General features: G+C 44.3%; 1 protein-coding gene across 4 annotated transcripts in view; it reads left to right on the top strand.

Annotated features, from left to right (window-relative positions):
* TJP2 (tight junction protein 2) overlaps positions 1-22492 on the top strand; it is an 83943-nt gene that overhangs the window by 35798 nt on the left and 25653 nt on the right. For 3 of the 4 annotated variants that reach the window (XM_014541300.1, XM_014541302.1, XM_014541301.1), the window contains 7 exons: positions 10620-10673; positions 13018-13142; positions 14295-14397; positions 16390-17137; positions 19794-19897; positions 20527-20674; positions 22149-22257. In XM_014541300.1, the coding sequence (XP_014396786.1) occupies positions 10629-10673; positions 13018-13142; positions 14295-14397; positions 16390-17137; positions 19794-19897; positions 20527-20674; positions 22149-22257 (1382 nt within the window). In that variant the 5' untranslated portion in view covers positions 10620-10628. Of the gene's footprint in view, positions 1-10619; positions 10674-12568; positions 12673-13017; positions 13143-14294; positions 14398-16389; positions 17138-19793; positions 19898-20526; positions 20675-22148; positions 22258-22492 lie in introns of those variants that run through there. The other variant, XM_014541303.1, reaches the window with a different exon arrangement.

The raw sequence follows: 22492 nt of genomic DNA, 5'->3' as shown, positions 1-22492 counted from the left end.
TCTCTTCCCCCACCCCCACCCCCTCTCTCAATTGAGTTCATTGTTCAGAACTCATCCCAATGTCCTTTGCTCATGGTGAACACCCTGCACTCCCCACCCACTCTGACTACATCAGATGCTGGCTCTTGCCAAGCTTCCTGAGGGCTGTGCTGTACATGGATTGACCTTCATTTGATCCTCAGACCTTGCACGCTGCACTTGGTAAACATTTGTTGAATGACTACAGAATGAGTGGTAGCGTATTTGCAACACCCATGTTCGTAGCAGCGTTCTTCACAGCAGTCAAGAGGCGAAAGTAACCCAAGTGTCTCCATCGGCAGATGATAGATAAACAAAATGTGGTCTGTACATACAATGGAATATTATTCCCCCCAGAAAGGAAGGAAGTTCTGACAGATGTTACAAGGGTGAACCTTGACATTGTGCTAAGTGAAATAAGCCAGACACAAAAAGTCAAATACTTTATGATCCCACTTACGTGAGGTACCCAGAGTAGTCCAATTCATAGAAATGGTTGCCAGGGGCTCCCAGGATGGGGATGCAAGGAGTTGTTTAATGGGAACAGAATTTCAGTTTTGCAAGATGAGAGTCCTGGAGATTGTGCAACAATGAGAAAGGACCTAATGCTACTGAGCTGCACCCTGAGGAATGGTTGTGATTTTATGTTGTGTTTTTGTGGTTTTTTTTTTTTTTTTAGCATAATTAAAAAAAAAAAATAGTGCAGGAAGCAACTGTGACTTCTGGAAACCTGGAGTTCTTAAATTGTAGGATGCCTTTGACTTCTGGGCAGTATGCATGAATTTAAGGGAAAGGCATTTATTTCCTCACCAGGGAAGCTCAAGTGATTTCCTGAGGACTGTCAGAGTGTAGGCGTGAGCTGCCTTAAGCAGCCCTCTTTTCCTCCACCTGGATTCTCTGCACCTGGCACCCAGGGCTGAGCCCGGGGTGCAGGGAGCCTGCCTACACCTGCACAGCTGGTGTTGAGTCCTAGGCAGCCTCAGTTTCCAAGATCCTCCTCCAGTAGGGTTCCTTTATTTATTTTTTTCTTGTGTGTGTGTGTGTGTTTTGTTGTTGTTAATCCTCACCCTAGGATATTTTTTCCATTGATTTTCAGGGAGAGTGGAAGAGAGAGGGAAAGACAGAGAGAAACATCGATGTGAGAGAAACACATCGATTGGTTGCCTCCTGCACCAGGGCCCAGGCCGGGGAGGACCCTGCAACCAAGGAATGTGCCCCTGACCGGAATCAAACCTGGGACCCTTTGGTCCGCAGGCCAACACTCTATCCATTGAGCCAAACTGGCTAGGGCAGTAGGGTTACTTTGTAATCTCTGCACTCTTCAGTGTAAGATTTGAAACAAACTTTCATTAATTTCCCGTCCTGTTTTTCTGTTCCAACACTTTTGAAGAACTTATTCTTGCCGTGGTTGATGTGGCTTAGTTAGTTGGGCATTGTCCTGTGCACCAAAAGGTCACTGGTTCCATTCCTGGTCAGGGCACATGCCCGGTTTGCAGGTTTGATCCCCAGTAGGGGGCATGCCGAAGGTAGCCTATTGATGTTTCACTCTTGCATCAATGTTTCTCTCTCTCCCTCTCCCTTCCTTTCTCCCTAAAAATCAATAAAAATATATATATTTTAAAAAAACACACTTAGTCTTGTAGAGTCCAAGGGAAGTACACGAACATGTTGAATACCCATGTAAAATTAGTAATTCAGCATGCACGCTGGGTAGAGGTTGCCATTGGCCCTCTGAGGTGTGGGTGGTATGATCCCCATTTTATAAAGAAAGCGACAGCTATCCATCCACGGCTCACAGCTAAGTGACAGATCAGATGGAGATTGCACCCCAGACTTTATGTCATTAACACTCCCATTCTTGCCTCTGTCCAGGTTATGTCCTCTAGGGTCCAAATTTATTCACATCTCTACCTCAAAAATCGGATGGCACACTGCTCATTGCAAACTGCCCGGGTGCACTGGAGTAACATACATGCAGTAGTGAGAATGGTTGCCGGTTCCCGGAGACCATGCTTCCAAAACCCCACGCCTCGACCTCAAACCCCAGGCGCCCCTTAACATCTTTCCTCAATGTTCAGAGACCTAAAACGTGCTTTCCAACACTGACTCCTCCCTTCCCCCTGGGGAGTAAAGTCAAAGAAAGAAACAGATAGGAGGCCCTTTGTTTTTCTTCTATCCGTTACATTTACAGAAAGGTTGGAGGGAAGAGAGAAGTGCTGAGTGAGCACTCTGTCCTTGACTTGGCTCTGAGTTGTACCAACTCCCCAAGTCCTATCTTCCTCTAGCCAGCAGACCTCATGATCTCCAAGGATGTGAAACATTGAGCTTCATGCCTTTTAATTTCTGTGTAACGTTAGCATTTCAGTTCACCTGAAATGTTCACAGCTTCTAGGCAAGTTACAGTGTGTGTGTGTGTGTGTGTGTGTGTGTGTGTGTGTGTGTGTGAATATAAATAAATACTTCTGCAAACATTCCTTTCTATAGCATTGCTCTCAAATGTCCTACTTACTTAATTTTTACCTAGATCCCAGAATCCCTTTGTATGTCTAGGACAGGGGTGGGCAAACTTTTTGACTCGAGGGCCACAATGGGTTCTTAAACTGGACCGGAGGGCCGGAACAAAAGCATGGATGGAGTGTTTGTGTGAACTAATATAAATTCAAAGTAAACATCATTACATAAAAGGGTACGGTCTTTTTTTTTTTTAGTTTTATTCATTTCAAACGGGCCGGATCCGGCCCGCGGGCCGTAGTTTGCCCACGGCTGGTCTAGGAGGAATATTTACTCTGATTCTCTAGGTCCCTCGCATGGGCGAGAGGGAGGAGCGGAAAGCTGTGAAAGTGATGCACATCCAGGCTACTTGCTTTCTCCCCCACAAGTGATGCTTTTCAGAGCGTTTGGCGTCCCTGCTGGATGGGTGTCACTGTGCGAGATGACCGCAGGATTTGCTGGGAATGTGGGCCACTATTGTATCGGCCTTACGTAACCACGTGCAGGGATGGCAGTGGGCGCGCAGCCTGGAGTGTGGGCAGTGGCCTGGCTGGTCACTCCCCAAAGTGACCATGAAGACGGCTCAGGTCCTGCAGAGGATGTGGCTCCAGGCCGGTAGGAAGCTGGGGCTGTTGAAAGGCCATGTGAGTCTCTCTTTGCCAGCTCTCACCCCCTCTTCTTTCCCAACCTTTCCTTTCAGGAGGGGTTGGGGGGGGGCAGCAAAATCCCTCCCACGGGGCCCTTTCTCCGTGGGTTTATTCGTGCTGGCAGCTTTCCGTAACAAATTGGGAGATGCAGGTGGTAGTCCGTGTGGGCTTTTTAATTATTTGCCTCATTTTTAGCGGACTTCTGTGAAACGCATGGCCACTCCCGGGATTTATGAATCAAAGGCTGCTGTTTCCCAGGGACTCTGGGAGCCGGTGGTGCTTCCTGGGGAAACTTCATAGATGGCCTCGTGGAAGAGGTTGGTGTGTCGGAACGTCTTGTTTTTTTGGGAAAAGCTTTTTGCTTCCTTATTCTGCAGAAATCTATATTCTTATTCTATGCTTAGGCTTCTAAATGAGAAGAAAAAAAAGGTTTCCTCATGTCCTTTTTTTGTGTAGTTTGGACAAATGTAGTACTGTAACATGTAGGAGTGTTTACTTTTGTGGCTTGGGATTTTTGCCAATTTTAATTCATCTTCACCTTGGGCTTTGGCCTCCATCACTGGGGAGCAGCAGTTTGGCTGTTGAGGGAGACACAGGGCACTGAAGACTTTGGGCATCTGCCTTTTGGTTGGGTTTTCACATGTTTCTATATTCTTTATATAAAATACAGGATGTTTCCTGTTTGGCCAAGATTTTTCCAAAGGAAAGAAACTTTATAACAACTGGAGGGTATTGTTAAAGGACAGATCAAATAACTATTTGTCTTTGTTTCTTTCTCTTCGTTTTTTCACGGAAATACCTTACGGTTAACACAAAGCTTTTTTTATTTATGGTAGAAAAAATGAGCTCTCTTAACCTTCCATGTCCTGTAGAAATGATTCCTTCTAATATCAAGGGACTTGTTATTCATACTACTTTCATGAAAAATGAAAGTGACGAGAAAAAAGTGGGGACAAGCACACGGATTCCGGGCCGCTGGAATGTTGACTTGGGGTGAGAAGGAGGCTTGGGGTCTCCTGCACCTTGCAGCCCCCAGAGGTAGGCCCATTCTCCACCTTTCATTCCCTGCCATGCCTTCATACGCCCTCTCACATTACTGCTTCTGCCTCCTGCCTTGCCCTTCCTTCAGTAGAAATGATCACCCTTTCTTCTGCCCTTTCACCTTGCAAAATCTGTACTGCATTAGAGAATATTTGTGTGCGTATATGCATAACCCATGGACACAGACAATAGGGTGGTGAAGGCCTGGGGTGGGGGGCAGGATGGGCTAGAAGAGGTTAGTGGGGGAAAAAGGGGACATATGTAGTACTTTGAACAATAAAGATTAAAAAAAAAAGACTATTTGTATAGGGATCTTGGCCAGGAATCAGGTAGCCCGTGATGTTGGCTCATGTGCTCCCCCATTTTTTAACTCACGAAATAGTTGGTACACATAAAAGAATCCTATATCTAAATCAAAAGCATAATTATAACACAAATCCCCATGAACTCAGCACGTGTGTCCATGAACCTTCCCCAAGGAGGGCACAGACCTTGGTAGCCTTTCCTATCTCACTGCGCCTCATTCCTCAGCCATTTCATCCTGAATTTCGTGTTTCTCATTCCCTTGCTTTTTCTTTATAGTTTTACCCTACACACATCCATACACAAAAATATCCCTAAAAGATTAGTTTAGTTGGCTTTTTCCCCTCCATTGGGATAAAAACGCATAACCTAAAATTTACAGTCTTAGCCAAATTCTTACAAGTCCAGTACAGTAGAGTTACGTATGTTGACATTGTTGGGAATTTGTGTGCGTATATGCATAACCCATGGACACAGACAATAGGGTGGTGAAGGCCTGGGGTGGGGGGCAGGATGGGCTAGAAGAGGTTAGTGGGGGAAAAAGGGGACATATGTAGTACTTTGAACAATAAAGATTAAAAAAAAAAGACTATTTGTATAGGGATCTTGGCCAGGAATCAGGTAGCCCGTGATGTTGGCTCATGTGCTCCCCCATTTTTTAACTCACGAAATAGTTGGTACACATAAAAGAATCCTATATCTAAATCAAAAGCATAATTATAACACAAATCCCCATGAACTCAGCACGTGTGTCCATGAACCTTCCCCAAGGAGGGCACAGACCTTGGTAGCCTTTCCTATCTCACTGCGCCTCATTCCTCAGCCATTTCATCCTGAATTTCGTGTTTCTCATTCCCTTGCTTTTTCTTTATAGTTTTACCCTACACACATCCATACACAAAAATATCCCTAAAAGATTAGTTTAGTTGGCTTTTTCCCCTCCATTGGGATAAAAACGCATAACCTAAAATTTACAGTCTTAGCCAAATTCTTACAAGTCCAGTACAGTAGAGTTACGTATGTTGACATTGTTGGGAACAATGATCTCACACTCTACAAATTCTTCTAGGATGTTTCTTACTCAGTGGTACATGTGAGATGCACGTGTTGTAGTATGTGTGGCTCTGTCTAGCGTGTCTTCGTTGCTGTATAACTTTGAATTTTAATAATAGGTCGTGATTTTTATGTCCTGTCTGCTTTTGGTGGATATTTGGCTTATTTCTAGGTGTTGGCTATTGAGGGCATTGCTGCTAAGAATACCCTCTTGGGGACCCTTGTGCACACATTCACACATTTCACTGCGTCATGGAATACGGATTATCTTTATCTCTGACACGTGTGCTCTCCCAGTGGCCCTGCATGCAAAGCGCCTAATGCTGAACAGCTGCCCGCTGGCATTCACACAGACATTCTGAGTATTGGTAGAGGTTCTCTGATCTGTGCACAGCCCAGCACAGGGTGGGTAGGAGCCAAGGCCCGGGGTTCCATTGGAAAGGCATGAGCTCAGCTCTCAGCTATGCTGCTGCACGCTGGCAGCCTGCCCCCAGGGATGCATGCAGAGCTGGTGTTCTGAGGGATGTGTGTGATTATGGGGGGCACTGTGTGCTTCTGAACAGGCAATCCTGTGCAGAGAAGAGGCAGGGAAGACACTCAGTGGTTTGCTTTTGGGGCACACTTTGGTGGTAAACTCCACATGGCCTTTGGCTGTTTTGCTCACCAATGTATCTCAAGTTCCAGGAACCACCTGTTTGGTGCGTAGGGGGTGTTAATAAATATTTTCAAATGAGTGAGTGAGTGAGGGAATGAATGAAGGAAGGCTCTCAATCCATGAAGGGTTTCCTCTGAGACCTTTGCAAAAAGGTCACAGCTCTGTGGACTAAATAAATACATACACATGGTTCTTGTATATTTTTAATGCGCAAAGGAGGTATTAAAATTTATTTTTCTCCAATTACCTTACCTTTAAGATTTTAAAATTATCACTTAGTTTAACAGAACATATATTCTTTTAATATTATGTTTCAGTAGTGAATGCGCTATGTCACAGTTTCTTAACCCTGAATAAGAAGAAGACCCTTACAATTTGATGAGAGTCATATTTAAGTTGGTGAGGCCTTTAGGCACCTGGTAAGGTCTGATTGATTAAGAATTTGACTTAGTCCTATTGGTAGTGGTAGGGGATTAACCTGCTCTCTGGCAAATCTAATTTTTTTTTCACTTCTGCCACCTCCCCTTTACCCCACTAATCACTCCCTCCATCCGGTAAACCTGGGGCAAATCGAATTTAAATCACCCCTGCAGGCAGCACAAAAATCAAGACAGTATAATCTCATTATGGAAGAACAGATAATTTCAAAATCCAGGCTTACTCTACTTGGGCAACATTAAAAAAAAACTATAGCAATTCATTTATTTGCCTAAACAATAAAAAATATGTAAATCTAAAACTTTGAAAAGGGAGTTTATTGTTTTTATTTTTAAAATAAAAATGTAGCCCTAACTGGTTTGGCTCAATGGATAGAGCGCCAGCCTTCGGACTGAAGGGTCCCAGGTTCGATTCAGGTCAAGGGTATGTACCTTGGTTGCGGGCACATCCCCAGTAGGGGGTTTGCAGGAGGCAGCTGATAGATATTTCTCTCTCGTTGATGTTTCTAACTCTCTATCCCTCTCCCTTCCTCTCTGTAAAAAATCAATACAATGTATTAAAAATGTATTCTAAAAGTAATGTGCTCATATAAAAATATTTTCTGCCATTCCACAGCTCTTGGGGGAAGTTTGACATTTTTTGGTATTTATTCTTCTAGTCTTTTCCCTAGAAGCACATATATGAAAACAGGAATGGAAACATGGGTGTTTTGTATCTTGATCCCCACAGTAGACATTTAAATATAGAGCTCTATGTATACATATATGTAACTACTCTCCTATTGTTGGATATTTTGTGATTATCTGTTTAAAAAATATAAGCAGATATAAGCAAATTTATATGTATGTTTTTGTGCGCTTGTGCAAATATTTCTGTAGAGTAAACTTGTAGAAGTGGCATTGATTGACCAAGGGATATGCAGATTTTAAATTGTGGGACACATGGGTAATTTGCCTTCCGGAAGGTTTGTACTGATTTATATTCCCACTGCTTCCACCAAAAGTGGACAGACCAGAAAATGAAAAATTCTCTTTAATTGAACACACAGTCATCATGATGAAGAAACTTTTAAACACACTGATGGAAGTTAAATAATTCTTTTCAGTGCCTGGGTATTTCACTGTGTTGGTTCATTTAACTGAAATATCACTCTTTTTGGACACTCACCCCCATAGCATTGCTTAATCCTAGGGGTGATTGCCGTGGTATTGGTTAGTTTTTCCTGAGCCAAACCAGCTATGGCTAGTTTTTGTGTTTTTAAAAAATTCTTTTCTGCTCTGTTAATCAACAGGTATTGTTTTAAAGATCTTACTGTACTGACTTCAGGCTTCTATTACTGCTCTTTAGAAGTTGGCCTTCATTCTAATTGTTGTTCTTTTAGTAGTAATCTCTTCTGTCTAGCTGCTCTCAAGTCACTGTATCTTTTTCTGCCGTGATAGTTCCATGTGTTTAAAAGTGTTTTTCTTTTTTTATTGATTTTTAGAGACAGAGGGAGAAACATTTATGTGAGAGCGTAACAATTGGCTGCCTCCTGCACGCCCCCTAGTGGACCAGGAATGGAACTGGCGACCTTTCAGTGCCTGGGATGATGCTTAACCAATTGAGCCACACCAGTCGGGGCTCTTTTCTTTTTAAAAACTTGCCCTCCTTGTCATGCACGGGGCTTCCTGAACCTGAAACACCCTCAATTCTGGAAGAGCCATGATCTCTTCCGGGATTGCTTCTCTCCTCCACTCTTGCACCTCCTTCAGAACATATAATTAGACGCACTGTGATCCTTTGTCACTCTTCTCTGTCCTATGTTTTACTTTTCAAATGCTTTGTGCTGCATCCCGGTTAATTTCTTCACATCTGTCTCCCAATTCATTGATGAGTGTCTTCATCTGTGTGCAGTACTAGTATGTGGTTTAATCCATTGTTTATCTAATTTCAATCACCACATTTTTTCATTTCTACAAATTTTTCTTTTTCAGATTTGCTTTTAGTCATTCTTGATGGTCTCTTGTTGTTGTTTTTTTCATTATACTTTCAGTATCCCCTTTTAATTTCCTATGGTAAACATGGCGCATTTTTAACATACTTGTTTTTTGGTCTGTGACTGGTATGTCCAGTATTGACCACATTTGATTCTGCAGCTTTTGGTTTCTTTTAATGCTCAGCCACGCAACTTGTTGGATGTGTGTGTTTAGATTGTGAACTGTTGTCCCTCAGATGTGTAGCTTGGGCCTTCTTGGAAGCCTGTGCTTGAGTGAGTTCCTTGAAGAGAATTGGCATCTGCCTCTGGGTACCTGGGTCCTAGCAGAACAGAACCACTTTGGGCCGAAGTGTTTGGGTCGTGTGTGCTCACATCCATAATATGAATTTCAGTCCCAAACCTTTGTGAGTACAGTTCTGTTGATAGGAATTCTCCAGCGAGATATTTTTAGTTATTTCCATTCTACTCGGCACCAAGGATGAGATGTGTCCATGCCATCTCCCTCTGCCTGGGTTTTTCCCCCCCCTAATACATCTACTTTGATCTGATCTCCATCCTGTTTGGATCCTACAATTTATCTCTCTTCCCAGCATCTCCTGTAATGCCTGTGTCAGGGCTGGCTTATCTCTCCAGCTTTGAGCTGTCTTGGCATTTCTCGCCTTTAAGGATTTCCCTTCAAGGCAGTCTGTACTAATGCATTATTATTATTTTTTAAATGATGCCCACTATTTCCTGGTTTTTCTAGACATCTATTTTGGAATATTGTTGGAACCGGAAGCCCCAGTGGTCTGAATATGCAGGCATTTTCATTTTTCACATCCAGCAATACTGATGGAAAAAGGGATTTCACAGGTTACACAACTGAACACTTTTTGTGATAAGACCGTGGATTCCTTTAGATATAAAAATGCAGGAAACTTGCCTAGGAGATTGCCTTTGATAGGAAGAGCAGAGACTGGTTAAAAAGAAAAGCAAGCCCTAACCGGTTTGGCTCAGTGGATAGAGCATCGGCCTGCGGACTAAAGGGTCCCAGGATCGATTCCGGTCAAGGGCGTGTACCTTGGTTGGGGGCACATCCCCAGTAGGGGGTGTGCAGGAGGCAGCTGATCAATGTTTCTCTGGCATTGATGTTTCTAACTCTCTATTCCTCTCCCTTCCTCTCTGTAAAAAATCAATAAAAAAAGATATTAAAAAAAAGAAAAGAAAAGCAAGCCCTGGCCGGTTTGGCTCAGTGGATAGAGCGTCAGCCTGCAGATTGAAGGGTCCCAGGTTCGATTCTGGTCAAGGGCACATGCTCTGGTTGTGGGCTTGATCCCCAGTAGGAGGTGTACAGGGGGCAGCCAATCAGCGATTCCCTCTCATCATTGATGTTTCTATCTCTCCCTTCCTATCTGAAATCACTAAAAATATATTTAAAAAAGAAAAGCAAAAGAATGAAAGATATCTGCTTGAAACTAACTAACTCTTAAAAAAAAGTATGTTTTCATTGATTTTTTTTTTTTTTTTTTTTTAGAGGGAGAGGGTTAGAGAGATAGAAACATTGATCGTCTGCCTCCTGCACGTCCCCTACTGGGGATCAAGCCCACAACTCAGGCATGTGCCCTGACCAGGAATTGAACTGGTGACCTCTTGGTTCCTGGGTCATCACTCAACTGCTGAGCCACACTGCCCAGGCTAATTCTCTTTTTAAGTTATTCTATAGTGACAGTGTTTTGGAGTGGTGATCATAAAAAGGCTCCACATAGAATATTTTATTCTTTTTAGAGCATATATCTCATTATGTATTTTAGTAATTTTCCAGGATTGTTAAGAATGCCATTTCATTGAAGGAAAGAGTGTTTGAAAATAGGCAGCATAATGTTCCTAAACACACCAACTTTTGGTATATTCAAAGTCTAAGCTGGACTTTTTTATATTGAGCTATTTTGAGTTATGGTTTCATTTCTAGCGTTGAAATGTTTGAGGTTTTAATCCAATTGGTTTTGCTTGTTTTACACAGGCCCCAGGGATGGAGGAAGTGATATGGGAGCAGTACACGGTGACCCTGCAGAAGGTGAGTGCCACACGTGCCGTACAGGCCACGGTCATGTTCTCGTGTTTACAGATCGTAGGTCTTGCTCATTTTGTTCTAAACACAGTGCTTTTCCCCTTCAGGTGGATAGTGCATTGTAGGGAAATAGCTGGCAATAATTACCGCATTAACAAAGGTTTGCACGCTATTACATTGTTTTGGTTAAGGTCTGTATAACATAGAAGATTCTAGAGGTTATTTAGTGCATTCATCTATTTCCAGACAGAACAGGTTGTGAAAAAATAGAGAAAAAGAGAGGAGGAATGGAAATAACCTGTACTGTTTAAGGACATTGAGATAGTAGCCTCTGCAACTCTAATAATTTTGATTATAATATATAGAAAACCTTTAACTCCTGTGAGCTGGAAGTCTAAACTAAATTTAAAACATTGGCTTAGCAATCAGAAGACATGGGTTGTTTGCCTTTCTCACTCCTTATTGTATTAAGAGGTGTTGAGTTAATTAGATATAAAATAATATCCCCTCATCCAGTGGTATTGAAGGTAGAAGTAATATATGTGAATATATTGTACTTAATTAAAAAAATTTAAATATTTTTTATTGATTTTATTAATTGATTGATAGATTGATTGATTGATTTTAGATACAGGAAGGGAGGGAGGGAGAAAGAGAAACATTGATCAGTTGCCTCCCACATGCCCCCTGCTGGGGATTGAGCCCTCAACCCAGGCATGTGCTCTGACCCAGAATCAAACCAGCAACCTTTTGGTGCATGGGACATGCTCAACCAATGGAGCAACACCTGCGAAGGCCATTTTACTTAGTTTTAAAAGTCATTTCAGAGGTATTGCTCCTCTTGATTAAGTGAGGTAATAAGCTTCCAATGCAGGGAGCCGTGGCTTAATAAATGTTAGCTCCATTCCCTTTTATTCTGAGCAGGTTTCAAGGTAGGCATGATAGGTGATAACCCCACTCTAAACCAGCATAGCCACCAATAGTGTGTGAGTGATTTCTGTGCAGCTGAGCTGGATGAGAACTACACTCATGGTCCCCAAGTCTCATTCCATCAAGCCGCCTTGGTCAGCATCGCTGTGATTTTCCTGGGCCCTGAGGGTCTTACTCCTGCTCTGAATCCCTCCAGTCTCTGTCACTTCTTAGGGGAATGGTCAGTTCCTTAAATGGAGTCTTCCTTCTTCAACTTCTGTCTTCAATGAAAATTTGGTTTCTGAGTAAATATGTATTAAATTAATCCAGGTAGGGAAAAACACACACAGATCAGTGTTCAGGTGCTGAAACTTCTGGGCCAGTAACCATGGTTTCATCAGTGGAGGGGTTCCCCCCTTAGGCCTCATTTTCCAGTTCTGTCTCTTGTCTGTGCCCTTCCACCAGCATGTCACATACCCCTTCAGTTGTGGATGCCAATCTGGCAAAGGTGAGAGACATCTTAGGCCTGGAATAGAGGGTGGAGCTGCCTCTGTGTAAAACCAGGCACGAGTGATGGGGCTGCCACATCCAGAGCCGTGTGATTGGCTGTGGGCAGCCTGGCCTGTTTTGTGTTGGAGATTGTTTGTCCCCCTAGTGGGCCCCATGTGGGAACTTTTCTTAAGGGGGAATTTTTTATTCTCTGAGTAGATTTTTACATAATCAAACTCTGCTCTAGGGATATAGTCATATCTACCCATATCATCCTAGCTTTCCTGAACACTGAGCTGAATTAGGATTCTGTGTTATCTGGGCTCACTGTTACAGTTCTTGACCATGGAGGTAATTAATCTGTATCCCCATTTTATGTGCATGTAGAAAAGAATTTAATGCTTTGCTGTCTCATAAGACCTCAAAACTAAGTTTATCTTCAGACTTGATCTTTAAAATCCGTTTACTTATTTTTCACCCCATATTTAAAATGGACCCACCAGCTCCTCTAACTTGGGAGTGAAAGGAATACTTTACAAAATACGGTTTCAGCACGGATTCAGCGGTGCCTGCAGCTGCTCCAGCTCAGGCTGGGATACGAGAACGGGTAGGATTGGTTACTCAAATAGCACGGCCCTCTTCGGACAGAAAGTGTTATTTCCCATCCCCTGCCAGCTTCTAGGGATAACGCCAGTCAGAGCTATCCATCTTCCCCAGCCTTCACAGGGCTGTTTCTTTTAGATAAGCAATTTCCCTTTATACACCTGTCGGCTAACCAGGATGCCGCTTTATTTTGTTTCTGTGAGCCCGCTCTTCCTGAACCGGGTCTGGTGATTGGGTTGCCCTTCACTTTATTGAGTGCTTGTAATAAACCCTGAAAGCCACTTATGGAAGGTGTGTGGTTTTTTTTTGTTTTGTTTTTTTAAATTTTTCTCTTCACTTCAATGAACAGGATTCCAAAAGAGGATTTGGAATTGCAGTGTCCGGAGGCAGAGACAACCCCCACTTTGAAAATGGAGAAACGTCGATCGTCATTTCTGACGTTCTTCCCGGTGGGCCCGCTGACGGGCTGCTTCAGTGAGTGGCCTCCCTTCCCGCCCCAGCCCCTGCAGCCCACTGGGTCGGCCCCAGACAAGATGCTGTGGGTGGTGTGCATTATAAAATAATATTTAAAAACCACATTTTTTTTAATCTATATGTTTGTGCGTGTTTTTATATACATACATGTGAATTTATATGAGAATTAGGGCCATAGCACATCAGTCCTTCGGGAACATCCAAATGGAGGAAGGAGCAGTGGTTCCTGTGAAGGTCGTTCTAACTATCAGCGCTGTCATTCCTGGGCTTAGGGGCCATTTCTGAACATGGAATAGAAGATTGGCATTGCTTCCCCACCGCCCCCCCCAAAGCGTACCCAACACTGCTTATTTTAATTTATGTTCATTAAGAATTTAATGAGGATACTCTGGCTTAATGCTTGTCTGCTCTGTAAGAGGGATGTGGAAATTGGGAACATTTACTCCATGAAAACGCAAGTTTTCCAGCTGCCACCCTTTTCCTGGTCTGAAGAGAGAATGCTGTTTGAAAGAATACATGTCTGAGCCCCTCACCATCATTTCTCAGGGCAGAAGTAAGTTAGTCACGTGGCTGCCATGGCCAGACAGCTCCAGAGCGTAGGTTCTATTGGCATTCCAAGTCTCTACAAGGTCCTATCGAAGTTTGTAGTGTTTCAGAGAGCAGAGTAGGATTTTGCAATAGTTTTTGGGGTGAGATAAAGTAAGAGGGTTCTGTGACCTCAAAATTTCTTTATGACTCTGAGGCACGCTCTTGACTTCTTCCCATCCAGAGCACAAGTGGATACAAACCTTCTTTGAGGGTCTGTGTAGACTTCCTGACGCCCTGTGTGCACCGGGGTGAGGAGGCCGGTGCAGGAGGCCCTTGGTGCTCAGACCTCGCCATTGTCCGGTGGCTCCTGGGGGCCCCTGCGGTTTGGGTCCTTCTCCCCCGCTGTTCTCAGTAGACACAGTCGGAAGTGAGTGGGCTGATGACTCCTGGGTTCCTGCCTCGGGAGAACTCACACTGACTCGGCTGAGGAAGCCTTGGGAGTCCCCAGACATGGAGCCCCTCAATACGTATTTCACATCCATTTGCTGCCTCTGTTCCTAAGTAAATAGTTGACAGCGAATGAATGGGAGTTTTTCACATCCCATTTTTATTTTTTGTTTGCAGAGAAAATGACAGGGTGGTCATGGTTAACGGCACCCCCATGGAGGGGGTACTCCATTCATTCGCCGTTCAGCAGCTGAGGAAAAGCGGGAAGATCGCTGCCATCGTAAGTCCTGCGTTTGTTTCCTCTCGCCTCAGTAGAATTTTGTTTTTATCCCTGAAGAAAATGACCCCTTACCTTTAGGCACTTGATATACCTACATAATCTAGGGGCCACGACTTCTTATATCCTCCGTATTTTAGGAGGGCGAAGCAGTGGATGAAGTAGAGGTGTATGTAAATAATGCCTCCCTGCCTCTTTCTCGTCTTTTCTCCTAACTTCATGCGACCAATGATTCTTTCATCTGAGTGAGTTTCACCTTCAGAGCCAGGTTAGACAATTATTCTCCATGAGAATTGACTAGATTGAGAACAATGATAAAAGAGCATTCCTTTAGAAAATACATTTTAGCTCAAAAACTCATTTGCAAAGGCCCAAACAAGATCTGTTACATCTTCATAAACTAGAGTTTCTTAGGAGACGGTGGCCACCTATAGCATTCATTCATTTGCTCTCTCATTCATGTAGCAGACATCGGTTAGAATCACCAGTGAGCCAGTTGCCACTTGGCCCTGGAGCAGGTCTGCCCCACTCTAGCGGGGCCCGTGGACACACAAAGCGAGAATTTGGAGCGTAGTGAGTTTAAGGGCAGTGCTAGGGGATGCACTGGGTATGTGGTATTTTATTTTTTTAAACTTCATATTATGAAATTTTTCAAACAAAAAGTCCAAAGATTAATGTAATAAACACATATATCTTCTACATGTTAATATTCTGCCACATGTACTTATTTTTTCTTCATTTGTGCATAAAAACACATACATATTTTTAGCGAACCATTTGAAGGGAAGTTGCAGTTCTCTTTCAGCATATGTCTTTTCTAAATAAGGACATTCCTCTACATAACTGCACTATGATCCTCTCTAAGAAAATTAACAACTCTGCCATATCATCTACTATCCAGTCCACATCCTAAGTTTTCTTTGATACACTTTTTTTTTTCTTCCCCCAGGGATTCTATCAAAGTTCATTCATTGCACCTGGCCCTTGTCTTTTTTGTCCTTTTTAATCTAGAACAGCAGTTCTCAACCTGTGGGTCGCGACCCCTCTGGTGGTCGAACGACACTTTTACAGGGGTCGCCTAAGACCATCCTGCATATCAGATATTTACATTACGATTCATAACAGTAGCAACATTACAGTTATGAAGTAGCAACGAAAATAATTTTATGGTTGGGTCACAACATGAGGAACTGTATTTAAAGGGCCAGAAGGTTGAGAACCACTGATCTAGAAGGATTTCTCTTTCTCCCACCTCTTCCCCTAATTTCCCCCACCCTCCTTTTTAATGACGCTGACTTTTAGAAGAATCTAGGCAGTTATATATAAACTGGCTCACTTTCTGGATTTCCGTTTTTGTAACTTAGCAACTTAGAGTCCCCTGGTACTTTTCACACTCTGAGTACAGTGGGGCCTTGACTTATGAGTGTCCCTACTAACGAGTTTTTTGAGATACCAGCTGTCTCTCGGCCAATTTTTTGCATTGAGTTGATAGAGTAATTTGAGTTAACTAGCTCCTTAACGAGCTCGGTCTCGGAACGAATTAAACTCGTAAGTCAAGGCCCCACTGTATAAGCCAGCCGTGGGCAAACTACGGCCCATTTATTATTGAAATGAATAAAACTAAAAAAAAAAAGACCGTACCCTTTTATGTAATGATGTTTACTTTGAATTTATATTAGTTCACACAAACACTCCATCCATGCTTTTGTTCCGGCCCTCCGGTCCAGTTTGAGCTCGGTCTCGGAACGAATTAAACTCGTAAGTCAAGGCCCCACTGTATAAGCCAATTTTGCAGGCATTGTCTTGAGACCTTTACACTCATTGTCTGACTTGATTCTCGACCCTATGAGGTCTTTATTGTCCCTGTTTTCCAGATAAGGAACCCGAGGCTTAGGGACACAGTTTTACTGGAAGGAGAACCAGGGCTTTTAACCGTTACATTCTCTTACGTTTAATTGTGATTGTCCTTTCTCCCCTCTGTGCTTTGGTTAACAGGTGGTCAAGAGGCCCCGGAAGGTCCAGCTGGCCCCGCTGCAGAGTGGCCTTCCGCTCAATGAGGAAGACCGGGCTTTCGAGGTGATGGATGAGTTTGACCGAAGAAGCGCCCGCAGCGGGTACAGTGATCGATACAGTGAGAGGAGCCGGCTGCACAGCTGGGAGAACAGCCTGGAGAGGGGGCATCCCCACGACCGTCTGCACAGCCAGGAGCGGGACCGCGGCCGGAGCCTGGAGCGCGGCCTGGACCACAGTGACTATGGCCGAGCCCGAGACCGGAGCCGTGGCCGGAGCCTGGAACGGGGCCTGGATCGTGATGACTATGATAGAGCCCGAGACCGGAGCCGCGGCCGGAGCCTGGAGCGGGGCCTGGACCAAGATTACTATGATGGAGCCCGAGACCGGAGCCGCGGCCGGAGCCTGGAGCGGGGCCTGGACCAAGATTACTATGATGGAGCCCGAGACCGGAGCCGCGGCCGGAGCCTGGAGCGGGGCCTGGACCATGACTATGGGCGAGGCCGAGATAGCAGCCACGGGCGAGGCCGGAGCATTGACCAGGCCTACGACCGGGCCTACAGCCCGGAGGTGGAGTACAAGCACCGGGGGCAGCCTGACGCCCGCTACAAGATGTCCCGGAGCTGCGAGCACCTCCGCTTGGGCAGCCCCACCCCGGAGCCCAGAGGGCGGAAGGACCACGAAGGTGACAAGCCCATCGGAGTCCTTCTGACGAAAAGCAAAGCAAATGAAGGTATCACAGCTTGATGAAGAAAAGCACTAGTATAATAACAGCTGGCTCTGCCATGGCCCTTACTGTGTGCCGAGCTCTGACCTACATGCTTCGCACCGACTAGCTCATTCCATCGTCATGACTACCTCATGTAGGAGTTAGGACATCTTTATTTTATAGACGAGAAAACTGAGGCACAGAAAAGTTCATTGACGTGCACACTGAACTAGCACGGGCTGCAGAAATCTGGCTTTAAATGACTAGGCCAGTGGTTCTCAAAGCAGCGCAAGCATCACCTGGGCACGTGTTAGACATGCAGATTCTCAGGCCCCTGCCACTGACTCAGAAGCACTGGGGTGGGAACCTGGAATCTGTTAACAACCCCCCCCCCCCCCCTCCCCGGTGAGCCTGGTGAAGCTCACACTAATGAGACCACAGGAGAGAACAATAGCATTTTGGTTGCATTTTTCCTCTATGCCAGGACCTACAACGCTGTGTAGTAGGTTGGAATTTGAAACTTCAGAGAAGTTTTTGGTATGCCTAGGATAGCACAGGGACTTGGGCCTCAGGAATGGAGAAGTACCCAGTGGCTAGGAAGCCAGGTTATGGCCAGGTGGCCAGAAGGAAGGCCAGATAAGCTGACCACAAGAATGTACCACCCCTCCATTCCCAGCTCAAAAAAAAAAAAAAGTGCAGAATTTTATCTTTCTTCTAACCGCTTGCTTTTCCTACCCTGACATGGAAAATTCCACAAGCCCACCTTTTTCTAAAAGCCATCGTTTTGTGCAAATCCGCGTTGTCCCCAGCTTATAAAAGCACCTAAGCAGAGCCGGGCCCTCAGCCAGGTCAGAGGACCTTCCTTTCCTCTGTGTTGTCTCCCTTAGCTTATGCTGGTGCTTGAGCATAAGCTTAATAAAATCTGCCTGGCGATTCCTCTAGGGTTTCCTCTTACGTTCTGTCTTGGGAACCCAAGAGCCCCAACGCTGGTAACGTGCCCATGCCCGAGGCAGGCCGTGGCCCAGCTGCCGGGCCCACGTTCCGTCCTGGAGCACTTGCACACACGATCACACCCAGGATTCTCTAAAACCCTGTGGGCAGCGAGGGAAGCTACTGGCCCCTGCAGTTTAGGTGAAGATTCTGGAACTCGGAGGGGAAGCAACTTGCCCACATCTTGAAGCCAGTGGGTGGTGGAGCTAGAACTCAGATTTCCATGGGTGAGAGGAAACAAGCAGGTGAATGGACAGGGCGATAGAGCCCGGGGGTGTGATATTCCTTGCGTTGGTTTTTGGCTTCTGACTTTTTACAGTCCTTGTAAACACATCTTTTCTCTTGTTCTCTAATGGTTCTCCTTCCAAAGGGAAAAAAAAGGAAGCCAAGTGAAAAACTTAGTGCTGTCCAGGTTGGAAATTTGCATTAAATAGCCTGTCTCTGAGGAATATGCGTCTCAAGAGGTTTAAGGATTCTATAGACTTTTTCTTACCATTTATAATGACATTAATTCATCAACCCACAAGAATTGCAAAGCCGTACTAAGTACAGTGTTTTTTCTTCTGAGAGCAATCCAACGTCCATAAAACCTCAGAGCTATGCTGGTTTTAGTTAAATACTTTATTGCTTTGCCTGGTTTGTTTACCCCTTTTCTTCACACACTGAAATATTTTCAGTGCTAAACCCCACACAATCTAAACTGTTACAGATGAAGGCCTTTCTGTGGGCAACTGCATTGCCAGCAGAATATGCCTATTAAGATGTACTGAGTTGGTTTTTATCTCCCCAACGTTTTATTTCGAAAAAAGTGTTCATTTTATAGCAAATACTCATACAGAGCCTTCACCTGGTTTTAACATCATTAACAGATTTAACAGTTGTTAACATTTTGCCACATTTGTTTTCATTCTCCTTCCCTTTCCCCCCTCTCTCCTGCTCCTTTTCCCTCTCCCTCATCCATCCTGCTCCCTACCCCCTGTCTCCCAGGGTTGTTCTGGAACCCCTTGAAAGTATGTTGCAGGCAGCGTACACATAATTCACCCTTAAATATTTCAGCAGGTATCCCAGAGGCTAAGAACATGCTCCTACACAACCATAATGCCTGTATCACATTAACATTAATACCCATTTTAATAAATTACAGTACAGTTTATTTTGCAGTTGCTCTAAAATAATGTAACCCACCCCCCACCCAGCACCTCTTCCCCACATTGGACCAAGGATCCTGGTGAAGGTTCTTGCATTGCATTTAGTTTTTATGTCTCTTAATCTGGAACAGTCCCTCTGCCTCTTTTATTTTGTATGACATTGACTTTTTAAAATACGTATTTTATTGATTTTTAGAGAGACAAGAAGGGAAAGGGAGAGAGAGAGAGAGAAACATTGATGTGAGAGAGAAACACTGATTGGTTGCCTCCCGTTAGCACCCCAACCAGGGATCAAACCCGCAACCTGGGCATGTGCCCTGACTGGGAATCGAGCCCATGACCTTTCGGGGCAAAGGACAACACTCAACCAAGACACACCGGCCAGGGCGACATTGACTTCTTTGGATGATTCCAGGCCAGTTGTCTTGCAGAATATCCCACATGCAGAATTAATTTTTCATCAGTATTTTTAAATCATCCTGAAAACCAGACTAAGTTTTCTGAGCCAGTTGATGAAGTCCGTGTCTGCTTCTGTCTTCTAGAGTATGGCCTCCGCCTGGGGAGTCAGATCTTCATAAAGGAGATGACCAGCACCGGTCTGGCAACCAAGGATGGCAACCTGCACGAAGGGGACATCATCCTCAAGGTGGGTGGACAGGGTAGAGGACGGTCGGCTTCATGCTTGGCTCCTCGTCTGCGTTTCCGCATCCAGGTGCGAACACAGTGGGACTTTGTCGCACTGGGACGCAGTAGTAAGACAGAGACTGGGAAGAGCAGCGCAGTGAGATCATTTTATCAGAAAAACCAGACTTGGAGAGCGCTGTCATAGTTTAATAGCAGTTTTTAAAAAATGTATCACTGAGTACTTTTTTTCCCCTTCCCTGTTTGTTTCAAGTTTAAGCTCCTATTCCCTACATGAAGGAAAGATGAGAGGGCGAGTTGGTGGTATATGAATGCTGAATATTTAATAGTTCTTGTAAACCTCTCTGGTCAGGAGACACCTTCCGGTAGTAAACCAAACCATCGTCTTGAGCTTGGAAGTTAAATAAATTAGCAGAGTAACTTAAGTACACGACAGCGCTCTCATGCCTGTATTTGGGATCCAGGCACGCAGGGTTATAGTTGATTTAAAGGATAATGCATTTTTATTCAGCCCCCCCCCCCCATTAATCCCCTCCCAAAAAATCTCAAGTCTGTTTGAATAGATGAGCAAAGTCTTTTACATTTTTAGTGGGGGAAAATGTGAATTTTCTCTTTTGCCGTAAATAAACACAGATAAATGGCACTGTAACCGAGAACATGTCTTTAACCGATGCTCGAAAACTGATAGAAAAGTCAAGAGGAAAACTGCAGCTGGTGGTGCTGAGAGACAGCAAGCAGACGCTCATCCACATCCCCGCGTTAGATGACAGCGACTCGGAAGGTAAAGAGGAGGCTGTGAGCGAGGCCGGAAGCAAGGGAGGCTGTCGCTTCTGCATTCTCACCTCTGTCTAGCCCAGCCATCCCACAGGAAGTTTGGTTGCCAATGAAAGCCTCTCCGTTAAGCTTAGATTCCAGAAGAGAAATGTTCGGTTGTTACTGTCTTATTAAAGTGTCTGCTGAAATCAGGTTTCCCGTGCGAAATTCTGGTGCACTTGTGAACTCCCGGTGGACACGGATTAGGCCACTGAGAACAAAACATGTTAGTAAGAAATGTATGTACGAGAAGTTCAAAGAACTAACCACATACATTTGTAAATTGCTCATTCTTGCATGTGTTTTTTTATATATTTTTAAAATATATTTTTATTGACTTCAGAGAGGAAGGGGAGAGGGAGAGAGAGATAGAAACATCAATGATGAGAGAGAGTCATTGATTGGCTGCCTCCTGCATGCCCCCTACTGGGGATTGAGCCCCAGACTGGTTCATGGGTTGACACTCAACCACTGAGCCACACTGGCTGGGCTCCTGTGTGTTTTTTTAAAGTGGCTATTAATATGTCCAACAAAGAGAAGACCATGTGGAGGATAGCATAAACTGGTAGACACTGTAATGTTAAGACTCAGAATGGCTTATATTGTGTATTCAGTGATTAGCAATCCATGTCACCTCTTTTCTTTTAAGGCATTATATTCATTTATCAAATATGAATTATACCCAGGATAATACTTGAACCATCTGCAAATTACCAATAAACATAAGTAATCATGATATATCCTACTTAACCATCTCGCATTGCCTTTGTGTAGCAAAGTTTAGAAAAAATATTAGGTTCTCAAGTTTTAAAACAGATGTTGATTTTGAAAAGAATTGCTGTCTAGAACTTAGTTTAATTTCCATTATATCCAACGTCTAAACTGTTGTTACTGCTATGAATAGTGCAGAGAAATCATCCCAGCATGCCGAGAGCCTAGAATGTATGGCCTGGCTTTTCAAAGTGTGGTCCTCACCCCACGGGCAGCCTCAGCAGCATCTGGGAGCTTGATACACTTGCAGTGTCTCCGGCCTCACCCCAGGACAGCTGCATTCTCACCCCAGACAAGAGCGCGGATGATTTGTGTGTGCATTAATGTTGGAGAAGCATATACGTGTGACCCAGTAATTGAATTTTGAGTCTTCAGTAGCAGCTTTGATAGAAAGTGTGATGAAAGAGGGACCTAAAATTCTTTATTTGGCTTTCTTTTTATTAATTAATGCCCTTCCCTTCTGACAGAACATGTTAGTGAAAAATGTATGTACAAGCAGTTCATAATCTATCAGATTTTTTTTTTTTACCTCGGGAAGACTATTAGACTAATAGCACATTTACTGCCTGCCTTTCTTCCGTTTCCCATGTTTCCTAACCAGAGAGAGGGATAATTTCTGGTACAGGTCTTAAATATTTCATGGCAAAGTCTTTTCTTATTTTTGAAACCAGATATCTCGGAAATAGAGTCAAACCGATCATTTTCTCCAGAGGAGAGACGGCAGCCGTATTCTGACTATGATTATCATTCCTCAAATGAGAAGCTGAAGGAAAAGCCCAGGTAAGGCAAAGTGTATTTTCCCTCGCACACGCCTCTGTGTGCACACATAGGTATGTGTGAATCTGTCACATCTATACTAATAAAAGGGTAATATGCTAATTAGACCGGGAGACCTTCTGGACGTCCTTCCGGATATAGCCATGGTGGCGGGGCTGAGGCAGAGGTGGTTAGGGGCTATCAGACCAGGAGGGGAGGGCAGTTGGGGGTGATCAGGCCAGCGGGGGAGGGGGGGCAA

Source organism: Myotis brandtii, unplaced genomic scaffold (genome assembly GCF_000412655.1).
Source record: "Myotis brandtii unplaced genomic scaffold, ASM41265v1 scaffold266, whole genome shotgun sequence".
NCBI classification, from domain to species: Eukaryota; Metazoa; Chordata; class Mammalia; order Chiroptera; family Vespertilionidae; genus Myotis; species Myotis brandtii.
This window is presented reverse-complemented; position numbering and strand designations above follow the sequence as displayed.